General features: G+C 44.0%; 1 protein-coding gene across 1 annotated transcript in view; it reads left to right on the forward strand.

Moving 5' to 3' along the window:
- Window positions 1–2,937: 2,937 nt before the first annotated feature.
- The window catches only part of cdon (cell adhesion associated, oncogene regulated), a 34,149-nt gene continuing 16,354 nt past the window's right edge, over window positions 2,938–20,732 (forward strand). The window contains exons 1-5 of the mRNA XM_044354337.1: window positions 2,938–3,348; window positions 18,042–18,180; window positions 19,271–19,549; window positions 20,055–20,201; window positions 20,579–20,722. Of these exons, the coding sequence (XP_044210272.1) occupies window positions 18,108–18,180; window positions 19,271–19,549; window positions 20,055–20,201; window positions 20,579–20,722 (643 nt within the window). The 5' untranslated portion in view covers window positions 2,938–3,348; window positions 18,042–18,107. The remainder of the gene's footprint in view (window positions 3,349–18,041; window positions 18,181–19,270; window positions 19,550–20,054; window positions 20,202–20,578; window positions 20,723–20,732) is intronic.

A 20,732-nucleotide genomic window follows, 5' to 3' on the forward strand; every position in this document is an offset into this window, starting at 1 on the left:
TCCTATTTGACACTCACGCCTCCTATTATTATTATTAGTCATATTTCTATTATTATTATAGTTGTTACTGTTATTATTGTTGTTGCTGTGCATCTCTGTGTCTCTCTCTCTCCTCTCTACCCCTCCCTCTCTCTCTCTCTCTCAACCCAACCGGTCAAGGCAGATGGCCGCCCAGGTTCTGTTTGAAATGTCTTCCCGTTAAAAGGGAGTTTTTCCTTGCTGGCATTGCCAAGTGCTTGCTCATGGGGGAATGTTGAGTCTCCGTAAATTAAAGAGCACAGTCTAGACCTGCTCTGTGTGAAAACTGTTATGAGATAACATTTGTTGTGATTTGGTGCTATATAAATATAATTTTTTACAACCTGGCAACCCAATGGCTTATTACTACTCTATAAAGTCATAATAATGGATTCATTATATAACTAAAACTCTTTGTTACAACTTATAAAGCCTGTGTACAGTATGCCTTATTGGAAAGCAGTGCTGAAAAGTGACTTGACAGTATGTAGAGTGAAAACAAAGAAGAAAGAAAACCATACTTCGCATTGACAGACAACTGGCACAGCTGGACAAAAGTTAAAAAAGAAAAATATCAGGACTGTCCATTTTCTGTGAGTGAAAACAGTTGAAGCATCCGTCCTTCATCGGGCCCATCTCCACCACCTCCTCCATGTTGTTTTCCCTCTCCTCCTGTGTCAGAGGTTTGCTGGTTTGTTGGCTTTGGCCCTGACCGCCTTAAGGCCCTCACTGGGTCGACCTCGCCTCAGGAGGATTGGATCACACCTTCCATAGGAGTCAGCTGTCAGATGGTGAGCTGCACCTGCTGTCTGAGACAGGGTGGGCCCGCCGCCACCGCCCAGCCAACGCTGGAGCACATAATTACTACCTCAAAGATGATTACGCTGTTTACTCATGCTCATACACACAACAGATGAGTGTTTCACGCTCACAGCTCCCTCTCCCTCCGCCTTTCTGTGAAGGCGTCTCACCTAGCGACGAGGAAATGGCCAGAGCCAACCAACATTCATCCCATCCAACCAACAGGTCGGATGCCAGAAATGACCCGTAGCTATTAGCTGTTCAAACATCCCCCTCCCACATAACCTCATGTAACCAGTGGGCTTTTGTGTTGTGTTGGTGTGATAGGAAAGACACCGTGACACCAAGATCTTTATATGGCTGACCTCTGTTTATTCTGACAAACAAATAGGGAAACAGAACCTCCATGTTAATTCTACTGCCCACTCCAGCTCCTATAAAATAAATATACAAAATGGGAGTTAACTTAGTTGGCAGCAACTTTAAGCTAGCAGCACTCACTCTTAAAACAACTATTTTTAAGTGCCAGTTCACTTAAATCAATATATTGACAGGTGAAGACAGACATTATAACTGGAAACAAAAATACAAACAAAAAAATATGAGAAATAATGGGATGGATTAGAATAATGAATGGGCCAAAAAGAAATGACACCCACCTCTCCCACAGGGGAATTGTACAAAAAGGGGAGAGGGGAAGGGGCAAAAGGAATTTATAGTAGGGCCCACAGAAGAAGAAATGAAGGAGGAGGGGCTCTGAACTTCAACACATATACATTCTGGAGTTTGGAGGTCCTCCTGGTCAAAAATAAACTGTAACCAGATAGATTTGTATAATTATAACAACAAGAGAACAAGAGATAAAAGCACAAATAACCCCATTACACTTGATTCAATTCAACGGGCCCCGTGAGAGCTGGTTTAATCTACAAAGCACGGTGTAGTCTCTATGAAAAAAAGAGAACCGCTTTTATGGCTTTGAGGCAATGTTGCAATTTAGGATGTTTGTACAGTTACATTGATTCAACTATTAGTCTGAAGCAGAGGTATATTTATTCTCAGTTAATGAAGCTTTAAATATTAACAGTATTAACTGAGTGTGTCGATACTTGACTGTTTTATTCTGTTCTTGTTAATTAAGACAATAAGTAAAACCGTGTAAGCACTTACATTCAGGCTTGTAGTTTATAATAAACAATTTTTCATCCTCCCCTTTGTACGCTGACACAGGTTTTCATGACATTAATACTTTGTGCTCGTGTCAAACTGATATCAGATGTAAAGATTAGAAATTTGTTTTATTCACATCTGCGGTTAGTTTTCTCATGATTAAAAGCCTCACTACCTTAATAGTAGATCACAAATAAAACCTTCATCGCATCACATGGCTGCTGAAAACAACAACCATCAGTAAATGGTAACTCTAAAGGTGAAATATTTCTTTACAGTCTACATTTGCTCAATGACAACACTTTGATTATTGAAATTATATTTTTTTCTAGATTAGTTTGTCCAAAGTGTCAAAGTGTTGAGCTGTTTCACACATGAGTGAAGTGACTGGATGCCATTTTTATATTAGTTAGACCTAATTTTACATATTTTTTAACGTGTGACCATGTTGGAAAAAAGTGTTAACATGTTATCCCTTGCATTCATTATTCTTTGTTGAGTCATAAATAGAAAAAAAAAACTACAATAAAACAAACAAAAACAACTTTTAGTTTCAAGATGCATTCATGCGTTACTATGATTTAATATATTCCTACATCATCGAATAAGCATTGAACCAGGGGCCGACAGTGTTCAGGTCCTGATCACAATAAGTCACACAGGTGTGCGCAGAAGAGGAAGAAGGAAGTTTTTTTTCTCTTTGGATTGTAAAACTTCTTAATGCAGTCTATACGGGCAACACCCCCCACCCCTCTCTCTCTCTCTCTCTCTCTCTCTCTCTTGCCCCCCCCCCCCCCCCCCCCCCCTCTGTAGGAGCCGTATTGAACTGTGGGGCTGGGACATTCCTGGTTTGACGACCAGCCTCACCGCTGCCATGATTTGCTGAGCAACTCGACACTGGCTTCAAAGATGCGTATGTAGAGGAGGCAGCGGCAGAGACGGAGACCGAGACCTGAGGGAGAAGAAGTATACAATAGCGGAGTTAGACAGACAGACAGACAGAGAGAAAGTGTGTGTGTGTGAATGAGAAAGAGAGAGACAGAGCACAACACCGGGACGTAACGCTTTAATTCAGAAACACGGACTTCCCAAAAGAAAACTCTCCGACCACCTCAGCTCGAGTTTAGACCAGGGGGGAGTTGTCGCACCTTGGCCCCGAAGACTGCGCTGCTCCGCGGGTCTGAAAACTCTCTTTCACCCCTCTCACTCTTCACGTCCGGCTGTTTTCATGTTCCTCCCGTCGTCTCGCACTTTGAGCCCGGGTGTAATGGAGGGCCCCGTACGGATTTGCCACCAGAAGAATGCGTTTTGCTGCTAATTCAACCGACAGCTCGCAGCTTTTGCCCTCCTGCAAGAGAGGTAAGGACGGACGGAGGGGAGGCAGAGGGGAGTCCCGGCCCGGCTGGCTGCCTGGCTGGCTGGCTGGCTGGTTGGTTGGTTGACTGGCTTGGAGAGAGGTTGGGGGGGAAGGCAGGCAAGCTTGGGCTTCTCTGCATGGAAAAAGTGACGTTCAAAGAAGCAGGGATATCCTCAGTGCTGGTTAAATCGGTTTCTGAAACATAATAGTGACTTCTAAACTTTGTATTGTGGTGAAAAGTGGAGACCAGCGACCAGTATACATGCGCCGTCTGTGTGGCAGACTGGTAAACGGGGGGCGCCCGTGTCCGGAGATTAATATTATGTGTGTATCTATGAATTAAGTGTACACATTACAGGCTATATCTACAATAACTTGAATACTAGGCTGCATACTTTAACTCTATGTTCTCACTTTCATTTGTTACAACTGCTTCATACAATGACAACATCTACACCATTTTTTTTCTACATTAGTTTGTTTAAAGTGTCAGAAAATGTTGTATTATAGTTTGGCTTCAAGCTGCATCTTTTTGAAATTATAATCCGCAGACAGATTAAGTAAATCTTCAGCATTTTTGTGTAAAACCATGCTGTGTATTTCTTTGCTAAAATACACCTAAAAGCATTCAGAATAGCATTAGTCTATTATTCAGCTGTTATCTTTATGCATTCTGACACAGCTCAGCTCGGTTGTCTCTGAGGTGAATGACACACAAGAAAATGCCTAAATATTTGTTTGGTAAACAGCTTTGGCAGCTCTGGAAGGCAACGCTTCACTGCACATCCCAGTTGAAAACAGATGGCCTGGGGGCTGTATTTCTACTTTGGAAGATGAAAGAACATTTTTAGAAATAGCAAATATATGTCCCTCAGTTGACACATTGGTGTCATGGTCATAAAAGTTGAAAATGGACCGGGGGATATGTGAAACATTACTTTGTTCTAAAGTTGTACTTTTATTATGGATCCACTTCAGGAGCCAGTGCTCTGCCACATTTACCACTGTGCAGAAACACGGAGGTTTAGACTAATATTTGAAGTTGTATTTTTTTCTCTCTCCGAACACAGAGAAGCAGTATTGTCCCCCTGAGGGTGTCATAAATGTTGGTTTGGTAAATCCGTGTTAGCACTGCTTTGATTTGGCAAGTGCACGAATCACTGTGCATAAAAGAAACTGTACATGCCTGCTCAAATGGAAGTTGCCACTGTTTACCGTTGAGGAATGTGCTTTTATCTGATTTTTCGACATGACATGAAATTTTTTAGTCAAGTTACACAAATGATAAGACTACTAGAGGTTAAGGGGGAATCTTTCGAAAGAGAAAGTGCAGATGTGTGAGTGTAGTCTGATCAAGATCATCAAACAGCCTCTGCTTTGTTCTTACTGACTGTGTTTCATTCATTTCTACAGTGTCTTCCTCTTCCTCCAATCTTTTCCAATCTTTTCCATGTGGGAAATATTTTGAAAGCAACAACAACAACAACAAAAAAAAGTTAGATTATTCAAAAAACTTGCTCAGTTAAAGCTCAGGACTGAGTTTGTGAGTGTCTGCAAGGGCTGATTTTACTCAAGTCATGCAGTGTTGTGATCTGCTCTGCTGCACTTCAGGCACTTTGGGGGATAGCATCATTTTTGAACCATACACAGACTTTTTGTCATTTTAAGATAAGTCCACATTGTTAAATTAGAATTTTCTTCATTCTGATACAAATAAGTGAAGTCAGTTTTGTCATTTGTTGCACAAACTGTCCATTTGTAGAGTAAATAACACACCATCCATTCAATTATAAATGTAAGATGCGACATGAATATTAAGAATCATAAATATTCTCACAGTTATAATCCAATATGAGGTTTTTGCTTGTGTGTTTCTGATTAGAAATAAAAAAAGAAAGACAGAGTAAAAGTGACAGTAACGATGTGGCTCCAGAAACAAGTTTTTTTTTTTCTTCTCTTTCTCAAAGTAATTTCCTCTGTCTGCTCTTCACCCCTATCATCAGCGCTTCACAGGGATTTTTGTTACATAGGGGTAACTCTCAGAAAACTGAACACTTAAAAGTTATTGAGAACAAAGTCTTGAATCCCTCTCAAATGCATGACATCCAGTCAGTGGGACACACATGGCTGCTCCCAGATAAAACACTTTTCAAGTTCAAACAGTCGCTCGTGCATTGTTGCGTCAGTGGGGGACAAGAAGACACTTCCGATGGCTTTCAAATCCTTTCACCGCTCCCCGATATTGGGTGAGCTTTTGACAGGGGCGAGAGAGAGAGATTTGCTCTTTGTGCTGACGCTGCTCACTTTAAAGGACAAAAGTTTTTGATACCGAGTCTGTTCCAGGAGTTTTTTTTTTTTTTTTTGTACTAAGGTGTTGTAATTTGTTTTTTGTGGCCGCTTTCCTTCAACCTGCCTCATTTTAACTTAATTCACTCAGTGATTTCCCACAATTCCTAGAATAACTTTCACCCCTCGCCCTGTGTGTGTGTGTGTGTGTGTGTGTGTGTGTGTGTGTGTGTGTGCTGTTGGCTGCAATGCATTCTGGCTCTGAGGTCTGTGGAGAAACTGGTCTCTTTGCCTCTCCAGCACTGGTTGGTGCAAAAAATATCGAGTTAGACACAAGTTCTTCTTCTTTGATTCAGTAGGACTGACATCCAGATAAGATGCTTACAGTTATGGTTTAGATTGCAGAAAGATGCCTCGCCGTTGAACTCTTTTCTTGCATCAGATTGTCTACAGTATGCTTTTTTTTTTTTTTCATAGAACATTTTTATAAAAAAAAAATCTCTTTTGAACACCAAAACAGATCCAGAAGTCCAAGCTCCATTACCAATAGATGTTGTATTTCAAGCTGAACGGATGCATTAAGTATTTTTAGTAGAACAGACCACGTTGTTAATGTGTGGGATTTTCCCCTCGCTAACTACGTATCGGGAATGTGATTGAATCTGACAGCGACAGAGACTCAGAGTCATTCTTTTGTTTTCACAGTGTGTTTTTGTGACTCGTAGGGAAATTAATAAACCATTAGTGGCCCGACTCTTATCAGACAGACTCGAACAAAGCACAACGATGTCATTAAGTGTGCTCGAATAATGTTTGAGCCATTAGAGTGCTCGCTAATGATAAACACATGTTGCTGTAGGAGAGCTATGTTAAGTGGGCAATTTGAATGTAAGCATGTGTAATGATACCAGCCCCTGCACTCATAATGGCTCTGATGCAGTATTATAATCACACAAGCACTTACACTCCAACAATGACAAATGGATGTCGAATCGTAGCAGTTGGAAGTAGGTCTATCTGTGGACTCTCAGTGCTCTACACGACACACCTACCTCACTCTCCGACACGCCTACTCGGTTTAGGTTTAGGCACGAGGAGTGAGATGGTTAGGGTTAGGGTAAGAACATCGCAGGGGGGTGGGGGGGGGGGGGGGGGGGGGGGTGTCGTGTAGTGAAGTGGGTGTGTCGTCTGTGTCTGCAAGACTGCAATTAGACTGTTCTCAGCAGTTGAGGTAATGTGTGGGTTTCCATAGTAACGATGATGATTCACTTAAGGTGAAATCCAGGAAGTTGGTGAAGAGTGAAAATCTTTGTCGGCATGAAAAAGAAGCAGATTTTTAGTTAGGACTGATATGATAAGTTGATTAGTGGATTGAGAGAAACATTTAATATGCAATAATGTCATTTATAAAGGAAAAACTGCCAAATATTTGCTAGTTTCAGCTCCTCAAATGTGAGCTGCTTTTCTCTGTTTTTATATTTTTAAATCTGAATAATATTGGGTTATGGACAAAACAAAAAAAAAAAAAAGCCTTACACCCACAGTCTACATCCGATGAGTCAGACTACTGTGGCCCCGAAGTGACTGGAAATGAGTTTAAAAACCTAAATCACAATGTGGTTTGGTTGTTTATTTGGTTTCGCGCTGCGATCTGTAATATTATTGCTCTAAAGGATCAACCTTTAGTGGAGTGGAAATGTTCTGAGAGTCATAAAAGAGGAGAGAGAGCAGACTTTTGACCAGCCACTTTATTTGTCATCATCATCACAATATTTTGACCCGCTGGAATTAAATCTTACTCATTTTTCCAAATCTCTGATAGCTAATCCACTTCATCTTCTTAGAATAATAAAGTAGAATTTAGTTGACTGTTGTGTGGTTGATGTTTGACCCTTCCAAGCAAGTATTCCCAAACTAAAACCTGGCTTGTTTTGAACTCTTGACACATAACCCTCCTTTTACTCTCATTGCTCAGGGATTGAGTCATACTGCGGCGTTTTTTTTTTTCCCCATTTTCTAATGCTGGCCTTTACCCTGTGAGCTTCAGCTCCCATTCGTCAAGGACAGACCCACAGCTCAGGGCCCATTAGATGGACAGAGGGGAGTTTTGGGCAGTATGCCAAAGAGCCCCCATGTTCAAGGAGCCAGGGGGGTGCTGATTGACAACACCCAGCAGCCATGAGCACGGGGTCGATGGGAAAGATGGGCAGGTCAGAGAGAGAGAGTTTGAGTTCTCGTGACTGCTGGGTTGGTGAGTGCACCCTACAGCTGCGGCGCTAACAAAAAAAAAAAAAAGATCCTCAGTTTCCCTCCTTTAAATTTATTCTAGGGACACGCTGTGAGTGGAATCGACACCGTGTTGAAGTAGCCATGAAGGTAAACGCAGTAGCAGAAGGTGTCACTGGTGTTTATACAGAGCTGTCATTAGTAGCACTTCTTATCTGCTCGGCGCTCTCACTGTCATTATAACTACACAACACATATGTCTCTCAGTGGGACCCCCCCCCCCCCTCCCTATTTCTTCTATGTCCCCCCGACTCTGACAGATGATCCAAACAGCCCAGCACCGACTGGCCGTACTATGCAAGCATGTTACTCCAGGACGTTACAGATAGGCCGCATGCTTCCACTGGTAAGGCTCCTCCGAAATGTCAAAGGTGAGCCGACTGTAGCTGGATGTATACACCAGCTTTCAACAGACGGTCGTATCGAGTTTCTAAAAAATTCAGAACCTGGAAGGACCTGAAACTGGATAATGACTTTCGAGAGATTTGAAAAATGAAATGAGAAACATCAGGGCGTAATTGTTAAGACAAACAAACAGTTTTCAGAGCAGCAGAAACAGATGTTCCAGCCAGCCACCGAAATTCAGCGGGACCAAGCGGTACAGGCTGGAGACAGACAGGGGTGCTCGGAGGTCTGCTTCTTCTCTGAAGATGGTTTGTTTTCTGTTAATGTAATGGAAGTACAGGTTTCAACTAAATATATATGTCTGTTCTGAATATGATAAGGGAATGTAAACTAATACCACACACATGGTGCTTTGAGGAAAAATACACTGTCCAGACGCTCGCAGATAATGAAAATACCTTGACAGCAGATGGTCAAGAGTGGTTTGTGTGATATAGGACAGACTTTTTGATAGAGACCATGATTTTTTTACTGAAGGAAAAAATGATGTAAGCTCAGATCAAATCTTGATATGTACTATAACCGGTAGGCTTGATGAAAAGACCAAAGGACCATGACAGACTGCAAAATACTTCTGACGTCTGTTTGAGCCTTTTTTTAGCCTTACAATTTAAGTTTGTTACTTTCTGTAAATACTCTTTATTACGTGCTCATAATCATCCGAGGGAATGCTTTTTGGCTCACGTAGCTATAATATACCGTACGAGCCTTTTTAACATGACGCAGAACACCACATGCATGAGAGAGAACAAAAAGTTCTCCAGGAGGGTTTGACGTGGCATTTTTTTACACAATACTCGCCTCTCGCCAAAAACAACTATTTTTCTCATTATTGTCAAGCAAATACATGATGAGACCCATTGTTCCGCGGCCTGTGTCTCATGTAGTTCCCTTATTGATTTCTGAGCCCTAGGGAAGATTTCAGGGGAGTGAACTTCTGAACCGATCCCTTGCTGACAGCTCTCGCAGCAAAACAAAAGTATTTCAGAACATGCGAGGGGATTTTTTTTTTTTTTTTTTTTTTTTTTTTTTTGCATCCTCAGCGCTCTTCCTGTTTGCAAGATTCATTTCTTTTTCCCTTCCTGAAACTGACCCTACTAAATATGCCTGACTTAGTCTGTCGCCTCAGCGTGGGCCCCAAGAGTTAGTGTCTTTTTCTTTTTGAAACTGCGAGCAACCACAGCTTTCTATTTCAAATGCTGAACCAATAAGTCACATCTGACATGGGTTTTTTTTTTTTCTGCGAACCAGAATGTGTGCGCTGTTGAAAAGCCAGCGCGAGGATCAGCAAGACTATATTAAGGCAAAACTAGTGGCTGGCACTCCCCTCTGGCTGACAAACAGGCTACTTGTTTGAAGGGCTGTTTTTCTCCCAGATCAGAGTGTGAGGCAGTGTGGGTACTGCTGCTGCCTGCCTGCCTCCGGGCCTGTGGTTATGGGTGCCATTTTGGGCCATCCCTTCTCCAAGATGTGGCCCCTCAGGGAGCAATGGAACCTCTTATTTATAAAAGATACTCAAAGTGAGAGGAGGAATTTTAAGTCTGAAGGATAAAACATATGGTTCGGTCCAGGCCTTTCCTGGATTGTTCTGTGAATGTTTGGAGTCGGAGCGGATAACTGCGCATGCTGTGGAGTGTGTTTCTGCCCTCGTGATGAATGGAAACTCATCTCTGGTTTTACTGACTTTAATCAAGCAAAATAAATCACTGTCATCTCTTCGCGGTGCTCTCACACAGTAGCAAACACACACACACACACACAAACCTTCACAAAGAACACACTGAGTTAGCATATGCCACTGGTTCTGTATTATTGCTATGTTTTGCTGTTGTCATGAGGTCGTGTTTCTCTTGGCGGCATCGCAGGCGCTACGTCACCTGCCAAAAGCTCTTCTCACCTCCAACACTGCAGCACTGAGCGGCCCGGACCCTAAACGTGTCGAAGGGGTTTTTTACTATTTGACCAAGAGCCAGAAGTGGAAACTCAGATGATGTGTGTGTTGATGTATCACCACCAAGTTTGTTTTGTGATCTCTCGATTGCCGCACAACAAGCGTGGAGTGTTACAAGGCGAGACGGATAAACATTTAGACAAACTAAATAAAGCATTTACACACTGGATATTTAGCTTTGGGTCCTCAAAGTTGTACGTACAAGGGAGCTGGTTTGTTTGTTTGGGTTTTTGCAAGAGATTTGTGGAATTGGTGAAGAAGACTAATAACCTTTTTACACATGTTTGTTTTTGTTCCGCTGGCTGGCGGTGGAGTTCAGTTTTTTTGCAGACGAGGCTTTCTGTCCCGTAAATCCTCCCCCCTGTGAATACAGCCGTCGCTCCATTATATTTGCAGAGTCAATTCATCATTCTGAGAAATGAAAATAATCTGTGTACTTTCTTTCTCACGCCTCTCAAATGACAAACAAAGCAAAGGCAAACACCCTCAACGCAAACCCGATTGAGTTTTTCTTTCTCCTCCAGAGTTTCTTGTCAGCGTCTATCTGGACACTCTGTCATTTTGTTTTTGCTGCACATGTTTGAAATTACATTATTTAATATATGTTTTAGTTTGAAAGTACTTTTGGTCGGCAGCCAGGGACCTATCAGGAGGAGACTGAACAGAAACTGTTGTCTGCTTCTTCGCCGCTTGTTGCCGTAGAGACACAAGGAGTGATGGAATCCAGGAGAGTTGGGGAGCGATGGGAGACTGCACTGAAGGGAGAGGAGTGGGGGTGGCTGGATCAGATCATTGCATACCCGTAGTTCACAGCCCACACAACAGCATTTAGAAACACAGATAGTGTCTTGACTCCCCTGGAGAAGGTAGACGTTTTCAAGACATTTTGGCAAACTCGATCGTTTTTCCTCCCCTGCATCAACGTGTTTTCCCATCATCTCTCTAATCAAGGCTGATATTGAGGAATGTGAATCTGTGGCCTCTTCTGCCCCGGTGCCACGGCTACACAATCCCCAGCTCCCCTCTCACCTGGCGTGATGAATCAGACTCTTGGCACATGTTGGAGATCAGTGTTATAACACACCCTGGCCCTGCGGGCAAGAAGGCCCTCTTGTGCATTCCTCCTTTCGATCAGAATTACCTTTTTCGTCTGAGCAGACGTTCCCCTGTGGGCTGAAAGGCCTGTGAAATCAGCCGGAAGGGCCCAGAGTGCTCCAACAATGGGGAAGGGTTGTTAGTTACATGCGCTTTGCAAAAGGTCTCGAGGTGGCCTTGTATGGTGGTGATACCCGGGGATCTGTTTCCAGTGTCCGAGGCCGCTATTGAGTTTCGCCCCTGTGGTTAATCCCGCTGTTCAGGACCTTGGGAAACAACCGTACCTCCCCACCCTCCCGTCCCCCCCCTCACAGATTCCCAGGAAAAACAAGACATTGCAGAACAATCTCCAATTAAGATGGGTCTTACATACTGTACCATTCAGTTCCCACTCTCTCTCTCTCTCCCCTCAGTCTCAATCTTTCTACCTCCCTCCCTTTCTCTCCCCTCTCCGCTCTCTGTTTGTGTCCTCGGCCAACAAGCCTCGGGGTGGAATTAACGCTGTCTCCCAGGTCCCGGCCCTGGCACTTTGGGAGGGTCGGGCTTTGGTGAACGGAGGCGTTGGGAGAGGGGGGTGGGGGGGGGGTGGAGTGGAGGTGGTGGTGCTGGGAGGGGGAATGTGTGTCCTTGGTAAACAGGGCTTTGTGGGATGTGACTGTCTGATCCCCCGGGGCCTCTCCTTTCATTCCTCCTCTCGTCTGATCCCACACCACGGCGGTGTCGTCAGGGCTGCGGCGTCACCAGGCTCTGGGACCCGCTTGGCCCCGCTGTCACCCTGCGCCTCCCGGACTGCTGATGCCGTGTCCTCCCGCAGACACACACACACGCACACACACAGTGTCTGAAAAGCAGACTGTCCTTCAAGACGTATCTCATTCGTCTTCTGCACACTCACAGACACGTAAATGATTTATTAAGGAGACTTGCGTTACCTCTCTGCAGGACGTCAGGTTCAGATGAGGGCGTTTATTTTGTATTACGGATCGACTAAACCACTCGAATGTGATTTGCTCCTCACTTGTCATTGTAAAACAAAAAGGACCCTCCTAATTCCCTTAGTCGATTCCAAATCAAGTCTTTCTTTTCTATTCTCTCTCTCCTTCTTTCTATCTGTTTTTTTTTTTAGCTCATTCTCCTTCTCTAAGTCTGTCCCACTTTTAATAACGTCTCAGTCTTTAATCAGACAGAGTTAGGCTGTACCAGAGGCCCAGTGTTTCCACTCATTAGTTTCCTCTGTGGCCCCAGGCTGCCTCAGTGGGCTCACCCAGACCAATAGAAGAAGCCCATAATGGTCCCCTAGAGTCTCTTCTCTCAGGAGGCTCTTCCCAAGTTCCTGCGCCCGAGCTGAATGTAGTTAGGCTGAATCATCAGTCAGTTTTGGCAGACATGGAAACGAGCTCAGCCATTATCTGTATGTCTCTATCTCTGAGCCAAAAAAAGAGGGAGGAGAAATGAGTCGAGACTTGGCAACTTTTCACCTCCCAGTGAATGTTTCACCTCTTTATACCCCCTTCTCCTTTTACTCCTCTCCCAGAGAGCTTTTCTTTCTATTTTCTCTCATACTGGTGCAGTGCCCATTCAAAACGTGCCCGTTCGGAACGAGCTGCAATGCAATGAAAAATTAATACTATTGATGTGAGGTTTGAATGAGTTTATACACCAACAACATGAAAGAAACTTACATTGTATTATACACAGATGTTAAGTACTGTAGTAGTGAATCTTTTCTTATTTAAACTATAATGAGGGCTGCGTTTAAAATACATAACAGAGAGCTTTTGAAAAAAATGTGCATCCTAAAATAAAGTGGATCAATCATATTGGGTTCTTGGATCGTTTATTTTCTGTGGCTTCAGTCAGGATCACTTGAGTGGGTATATTTGCTCAAAAGATTTGTGCTTATATGAGACATTCTGGTTTTGAACTGCCCGTGGGAAGTAGCCTAAGAGTCTGTCCATTCTTGATTAAAAGCTGTGTTTTCGCTGTCTACTTTTCTCTTTTTAGAGCATGCCATGTGAAAAAACTTTTCTCTGACTCGCTGTACAGCTCTGATCGCCGGCTGTGCTTATGCTTATGGTTTTATTATTATGGAGTACCTAAAATCTGATTTTTTTTTTTTTTTGGTGAAAACAACTCATACAGGGGCTTGAGGGTTTAATGATCACTGGCACTCAATATTTTCACTAGTTTTTTCGTTATTTGACTATTATTCAGATCATTGCAATTTCCAGTTAGGCCCTATGCAATTTCCAAATCATCAAATTTGATCCTGTGTAAGAATATCCACTTGCACAAATCCAGATTCATTTCTAGATTCAGAGAAATGCTCCACTCCAGCAGTGGAGGACGGTCACACCTTCAACACCCTGCTGTTTTTACTCCTGGACAGCATACTCCGCGCCCAGACACAGAGTTGAGTGGCTCACTGTTCGCTTGTTTATTCACAGTTTATTAATATTAGACATGTCGCCTGTCCAAGCACACCATGTACTATACTTACTTTACTTTTCTCTGACTCGCTGTACAGCTCTGATCTCCGGCTGTGCTCATGACATGCAGTCGCAGAGCCTTGAAGCCCCGCCCCCACCCTGCTGCAGAGCTGAGCGGCTCGTTGTTTGCTTGTTTATTAAAGTTTATTAATATTGAATGTATTGCGTGTCCAAATTGCACCAAATTTGACACTGCATTTCCTTGGGTCCCTAGCAATACAGCTGCCAAGTGTGAAGTAGATTGGACGAATGGTTCTTGAGATATGCAAAGGACAAACATACATACATACATACATACATACATACATACAGACAGTCCTTGCTAGTTAAATGCTATTCCCCCATTGCCTCTCGTCTTTTTGTTTTGAATTTATCTCCCATCTCTTGTGTGTGTGTGTGTGTCTCTGTCTTTCTCTGTGAGTCTGTCTCTCTCTCTCTTTCTCTGTGGAGCTGAGGAATGTGTGCGCTGCAGATCTTCTGTCAGTGAGATGTGGGGCGAGTGCAGACAGGTTTGGGGTATAGCATGTGAATCAGCTTCAATGTGCAGGTCAGATTAGACCATCATACCAGAAAGGACTTGCTCTTTCTCTTACACCCCACTGCTCCCTTATCCTTAATATCTTTATCTCTAACTCTGAACTTCAATCCCAGGTATTTGTTTCAATTATCCTATTTTTTTTTTGAACAAGATAAACCTTTCAGAATTTCTGGATTTGCACCAATCCAGTATTGATTGCCAGAGCAGTCAGGATCGGCCGCTGTTATCGGATCAGCAGTGGAGCTGCTTCATGATGTTTGCCGTTGGCTTTCATTCAGCTGTGCAGTCTTGTGAAGCGGAGAGGCCAGGCCCCTGCCTCAGTCAGCAGCACCAGTTGTGACCTGTTCTTCCTCTGCCCTCCAGGTCTTTGATGCTCCACCGCGTTGCTTTTGTCCCTGTTTACCCAATATGACAGGGATATGGGCCAGCCCCACATGGGGGCAGATGGGGCTTTAAGTAGTTCCTGCCAAGGACTCCAAAAAGGAGTGCAGGTGCTAACCCCCCCCCCAGAACCTGAACCCCTTTCCTTTCCCTGAGGGCAGCCTGTCAGGCTGTTTATTTTCTCCTGTGTCATCACCAGGAATCCCTCTTGTCCTGTGAGGGAAAAGATGGTGCTATTCCTGTGTCTGAGTTTTGTATTACTCACAAGGTGGATAAATAAAGGTGCTGCCTCTCTATAGTATATCTCTACTATGAATTCCTTTGGAAGGGAGCACGGAAGATAAAGGTTACAGAGTAAGCGAGGGATGCCTAGGAAGACTGCTTTTTCCTCGCTTTCACACACTTAAGCCAGGTGTCAGTCAAAAATGTCCCAAACATACATGGTCAAACCCCCCCACCCGAAAAAGAGAGAAACTTTTCCACTTGAACTCACTGACACTAGCCCCATTTATTTTCATAAACTGTCCCTGTGTCTGTATATCAGCTTTCAACGGCCCAGAGTCTGTATGCAAGATGTCTCTTCAATTTATAGCTGGTTGACCTGTCTTGAAAACGGCCCTGCATCTACAACGTAAGTGTAAAAACAGAGTAACACAAGATCAGATTTGGGCCAGGAGGAGGAAATCTGGAGCAGGAATTTTTTTCCGTTAAGTAGTATGGTCTGGAGTTTTGGATAAAGAGAGCAGAGCAGTGAGAGAGAGAGTGGGCTGGCTGGCTGCAGATCAGCGTTGGACCAGAGGAGACGGCTCTCAGGCTGATCAGACTTCATTTTACAGGGACTTCCCCTTTGTCAAAGGGCCACTCCAGCTTTTGTCTGGGCGTCTACTCAGGAGGAAGCAGGGCTTACCTTTCCATGCAGCCAGTGCTGCCAGCATCAGTACGATTCTCTGTGATGAGGGATACAAGATATCCTCACAGTGTCTGTCTCCACTGAGGCGGCTTCATGGTGGCGGATGTCAGAGGAAAGCCAAACAGATAAGATGGAGGAATGATGCCCCTGTGTTTCCTCGTTGCGCCAGATCAATGGGCCAGATAGGCAGCTGTGTGTGTGTTTACACAAGGGCACCCAGTCGCTGCTTTAATGCCCATCTGCTACGCACACTGGGAGGAAGTAACGGGTTAAAATAAGAGAGAGTGAGGTAGATAGAGAGGGAGTTACAGTATCAGCTCCGGTTTCTCATACTGTGTGCCAATATACCCGTGCCTAGCTGTGCATTTTTATAGCTGTGTTGTTATTATTGTAATTATATATCATTATTCCGGCAGAGAGAGAAAGATAGTTTCCACTGATGACATGGGGGCAGTGTGCGGGGCCTGTTGCAACTCGTGGGATGGAGAAACGCTAGCCTGCAAGATGTGGGTTTGATCCGCCTGAATGAGCTTGCACACACTCAAACCAGAGCCTGTAGTACAGCGCGTACACCACGTACCGTACACAATGTAGTATGTTAGTATGTTTAGTATGTTAAATCCTAAAGTCAGATCACAGATTGTTCACAGTAGCAGTTCAGCCAGAATCATGCTGAAATTTGTTACTACTGACAGAGATTTATTGTTTTTACCTGTTTTTATTCTTTTAAGCTCTTTTACACCTGTTTTGTGTGGAATGTTTGGTAATGTGTGTGTATAAGCAGTGAAATGTGTGTGTGTGTGTGTGTGTGTGTGTGTGTGTGTGTGTGTGTACGTGTGTGAAACTGAGAGAGCTGGAGGTGACCTCTGGGGCTGGTCCAGGGCCACCAGACACCCGCTGGTTCACCCTCTCTCTGCTCTTCTCTGACCTTTGACCTCTGGGTGAGAAGGGGGCGTGAGCCAGGAGCTGGGAGAGTTTATTATTTCCTGCCTCTTCTCTCCTCCTCCTCCTCCTCCTCCTCCTCCTCCTCCTCCTCAGGATGCCATCACAGAGAGAGATAGAGAGAGAGAGAGAGAGAGAGATGAACAGAGTGAGAATGAGTATATGAATAAAGCATCTGTGTCTCAGTGGAAAGACCATAAAGGAGCAAACGTCCTTCTAGCATCTCTCCAAACTACTGCTGGAACTGCAACTCAATTTGTCAGTCAACAGAAAATAAATCAATGATAATTTTGAAAACATATTAACAGGTAAAGTCATTTGTTAAGCAAAAAAGTCTTTGCTGCTTTTCTGTTTTTTTTTTATATAATTTAAATTTGAATATCTTTGGGTTTTAGACTGTTGTACTGACAGAAACAGCTTGCATTCTTTGAAATTGTGATGGCCATTTTTCACAGTTTTTTAGAGACTTAAATGTCATCGTAGCTCTACTAGTCTACTAATCTACTGGGACCCAGAAGCTGTACTGCAACCTTCAGAGGAGGCTAAACAAACTGACCCGCTTGATTGTCGAGCAGATGAAACAATGTTTAGGTTAGAGAACGAGTGTAAGAAACCTGTTCAGCTTCACCGATCCCACCCAGACATCATCCTTTTAATTTGACCCACCCTTCAGTCCCGGTCGGCCCTTCCGCTAACATCTGCGAGCCACTGAAGCGCCAGTGTGAATATCACAGCTGGACGGCCATTGTCCCTTCGGCCTCAGGCTCAAACCCTGGTTACCAACCAGGAACCTGGGATCAAAGCCTGCCCGGATTACTCTTAGAAAAAGGAGGAGGAGGTGCCGCAGTTGGAGGGGGTCGGGTTGAAAAGGATAGAGGAATGCTCCTAATTACGTGCCCTCCACTTCTTTTCTATCTCTCCCTTTGGCTCTTCACTTGTCTCCCTCTGTGTGTCTGGGCCTGCACTTCAGGCTACAGTGAACCTATGAGGAAGCAACACAGTGTGACAAGAGAGTGATATTAAGAGTGAGGCGACAGTCTCTCCACAGCCACTCCATTAGCGGGAGATCTCAGCAGCCCAGTGGGAGAGAGGGGCAGGGTGGCAGAGAGGCTGGACATTCCAGCCTCCGTGGAGACACCGAGGTGGGTGAGAAGAGGGGTCAGAGGAGAGGGTGTGAGATGGAGATCAAGGAGTGTGTAAAGGGGATGTGTCGTGAAGATTAGGAGGATTGTCGTACAGGATTCATTTGGAACCTAATAGATTTTTCCCACTGAGATCCACCTTTGAAATCCTCCGCCAGCTTGTTTTTCCTGATCATTTTTGTCTTTCTCGTCCTTTGCCGTCATGCTGTCATGTTTCCCCGCAGAGCTCTGGTTTGACGTGTTCCTCCTTCTCTTCTCTGTGTGTTGCAGGTTTGCCGAACAGTCGAGGGCGTGCGTGCTGGGCAACACGGCTGCTGGCAGGGGTCAAAGTGCACCATGGACAGTGGCCTAAGGGTCCTCCTGTCCACTGTGCTGTGTCTCAGCCAGTCCCTGCTTATCAGCTGCTCATGTAAGTCGCTGTCCTACTCTCAGCTTTACACGGATGGGAGTGGTGAGATCCCTTTTCCTAAAAGAACCTCGTAGTAGTCGCTGTATGATATCTGTGCTGGTTGGAATTAGCAAGCAGCTTTTAAGCATCTTTCAGCTCTTTGTTTTGGTTTTATGGCCTGCAAATTGTGCCCCATTTAACCATTTAACCATATTTAACCACTGTATACTGCCTACCCAGCACCAAATAACAGATAAATAGTGAGGTGAGACCCAGTGAGTTAACAGCAGGGTGAATATTGGACCCATGATTCATCATGTAGACAAATGCATGACTCCAAATGAATGTTGTTCCTAGTCTGCTTGGATGTATAACAGGAAACTGTTCGCTACCATATTTGACATAACTACTATATCACTTTAAGGTGATAATATGTCATATGATAGGACTTGATGTGGACTTCGTCTGCCTCTAGAATACCAAAAGTAAAGTATCACAGCTTTAAAGCCATAATTTGTGATTTTTTTTTTTCATGCTCAAGGCTTATTTTGCAGTTCTAAACTAAACATCTGGTGTTGGGTAGGTCTGTTCTTTGGCAGAAAGCTAAAGAAACAGATTACAATGATAGCCATAATGGCAGCAAAGCAAAGGTTGTTGCCTCCTGACATTCAAGCTTAATTAAGAGAAAAGAAAATGATGTCAGCATTAGCCACATGGTTTCACTGATAATAGATCTTTTTCATTTTTACATCAAAAACAACACAACAAAAGCCTCTCCGAGATGTTGCGCATTTAAAGGGTCGGTTCACCCAAAATACAAGAAAACCATACAGTATTTCTCACGTATCACATAGCACACAGTGTTAGTTTCAGTTGTCCAGGTTTTGAGACATCAGATTTCTTTGACCACCACAAAAAAAAAAATCTGTTCAGCTCCTTGAACTATGGTGGAAACAGAAATCTATGCATGTCTTTAAAGCAGTAGAGGTAAATGAGAAAATATATGTTCTTATGTAATTTGGGTAAATCGACCATTGGCCAGAAAATACTTGTTTGTCCACATTCAACAATCTAAACCAGTTTTTTTTCTCCCCTTTTGTTTCCTCATCAGCTCAATATCCCTCTTTCCGCTCTGAGCCGGCCTCCTTGGTTCAGAGTCATGGCTCTGTCGCTCGTCTGCACTGCTCAGTAAGCCCTTCATCGGCGGTGGTTTCCTGGCGCTTCAGAGGCCTTCCCCTGGACCCCGACACCCTGCCCGGTGTGGAGCTGAATGGAGGTTCCCTCGCCATCTCCTCCCTTAAGCCCAGCCATGCCGGCGTCTATCAGTGTGTAGCACGCTTAGACCACGGGCCGGCTATCGCCAGCCGCTTCGCGCGTGTGGCCATAGCAGGTACGGATGCAGAGAATTACCCTTTTGTGCATACTTCTACTCACTTCAAAGCTGGGCGGTAAAGAAAGAAAGGAAGTTGCTTTGAGAAAAGGAAGGCCATTTTGTGAGTATGCAACACTTAGAAAGAATGCCTGTCTTCAGCTGCCTGCTGCTGAGTGGCGGAGGGAAGGAAGCAGTAGGAGTTTTTACTCGGGCACCCTTCCAGATGCCTCTCAACCGGTATCCTTAATGAGCCTTGGGCTTTCCTGTGTAGTGTGTTATGTTCCTGCTGGGATGCTGCTTGCCGTTGGACAGTACACTAAGCGGTTGACCCTGATCTGGAACTGTATCAGACATGAATAGAATCACTCACTGCAACAATAAACAAACCCAGTGATCCAACACAAACATCTTGACCCAAGTAGCACTATTCGTCTTTGTTCTCGACCGCGCTGAAAGTCCAATATGCTGCACAGAGAGTGAGTTTAACTAAAAAAGACTCTTCTTTTTCTTTTGTCCTTTGCAGAAATATCAGAATATGAAGATGGCCGACGGCGGTCATTATCAGTGCGGGAAGGCAGCACTGTTCGTATAGAGTGTCCTCTACCGCACAGTGTCCCTCCAGCCCTGCCGAGGCTAAGGGTACGAGGGGAACGGATAGAAGTGTCAACAGGTATGTTTGAACCCAGAGTATAAATATAAAAGTTTCTTCTTATGTATTTTCAAATAATTCCTTTCACTAGATATGACGAGGTACGCTGTAAGGCAATAGAAATTTGAAGATTTTACTTTACTATTAATATCGTTCACATCTCATGGTATTAGCGTATTGTAGGAAATGTTGCAAATCAATAAGCAGGACTTCTTTATTGCAACATAAAGGTGTGATGAGGTTCCTTGATTTGACATTTATTTGATTTTCCAGAAAATACACTACTTCACAATATATATCAATATCACATTTCATTCATATAGCTCACCCCTATTGGACATACTATCTTGATAATCTTCTGTGCTACCACTGAAACTGCTGTATCCTTCTCTTTTCAGATGACTATTTAGTTCTTCCGTCTGGGAACCTCCAGATTATCTCTGTATCAGCCCAGCACCAAGGCATGTATAAATGTGGTGCATACAACCCTGTTACAGGAGAAACCGTCATGCAGCCTCATGGTACCAAAATCTCAGTCAGATGTAAGTCAGA

The sequence above is a fragment of the Thunnus albacares genome, chromosome 6 (genome assembly GCF_914725855.1).
Source record: "Thunnus albacares chromosome 6, fThuAlb1.1, whole genome shotgun sequence".
NCBI classification, from domain to species: domain Eukaryota; kingdom Metazoa; phylum Chordata; class Actinopteri; order Scombriformes; family Scombridae; genus Thunnus; species Thunnus albacares.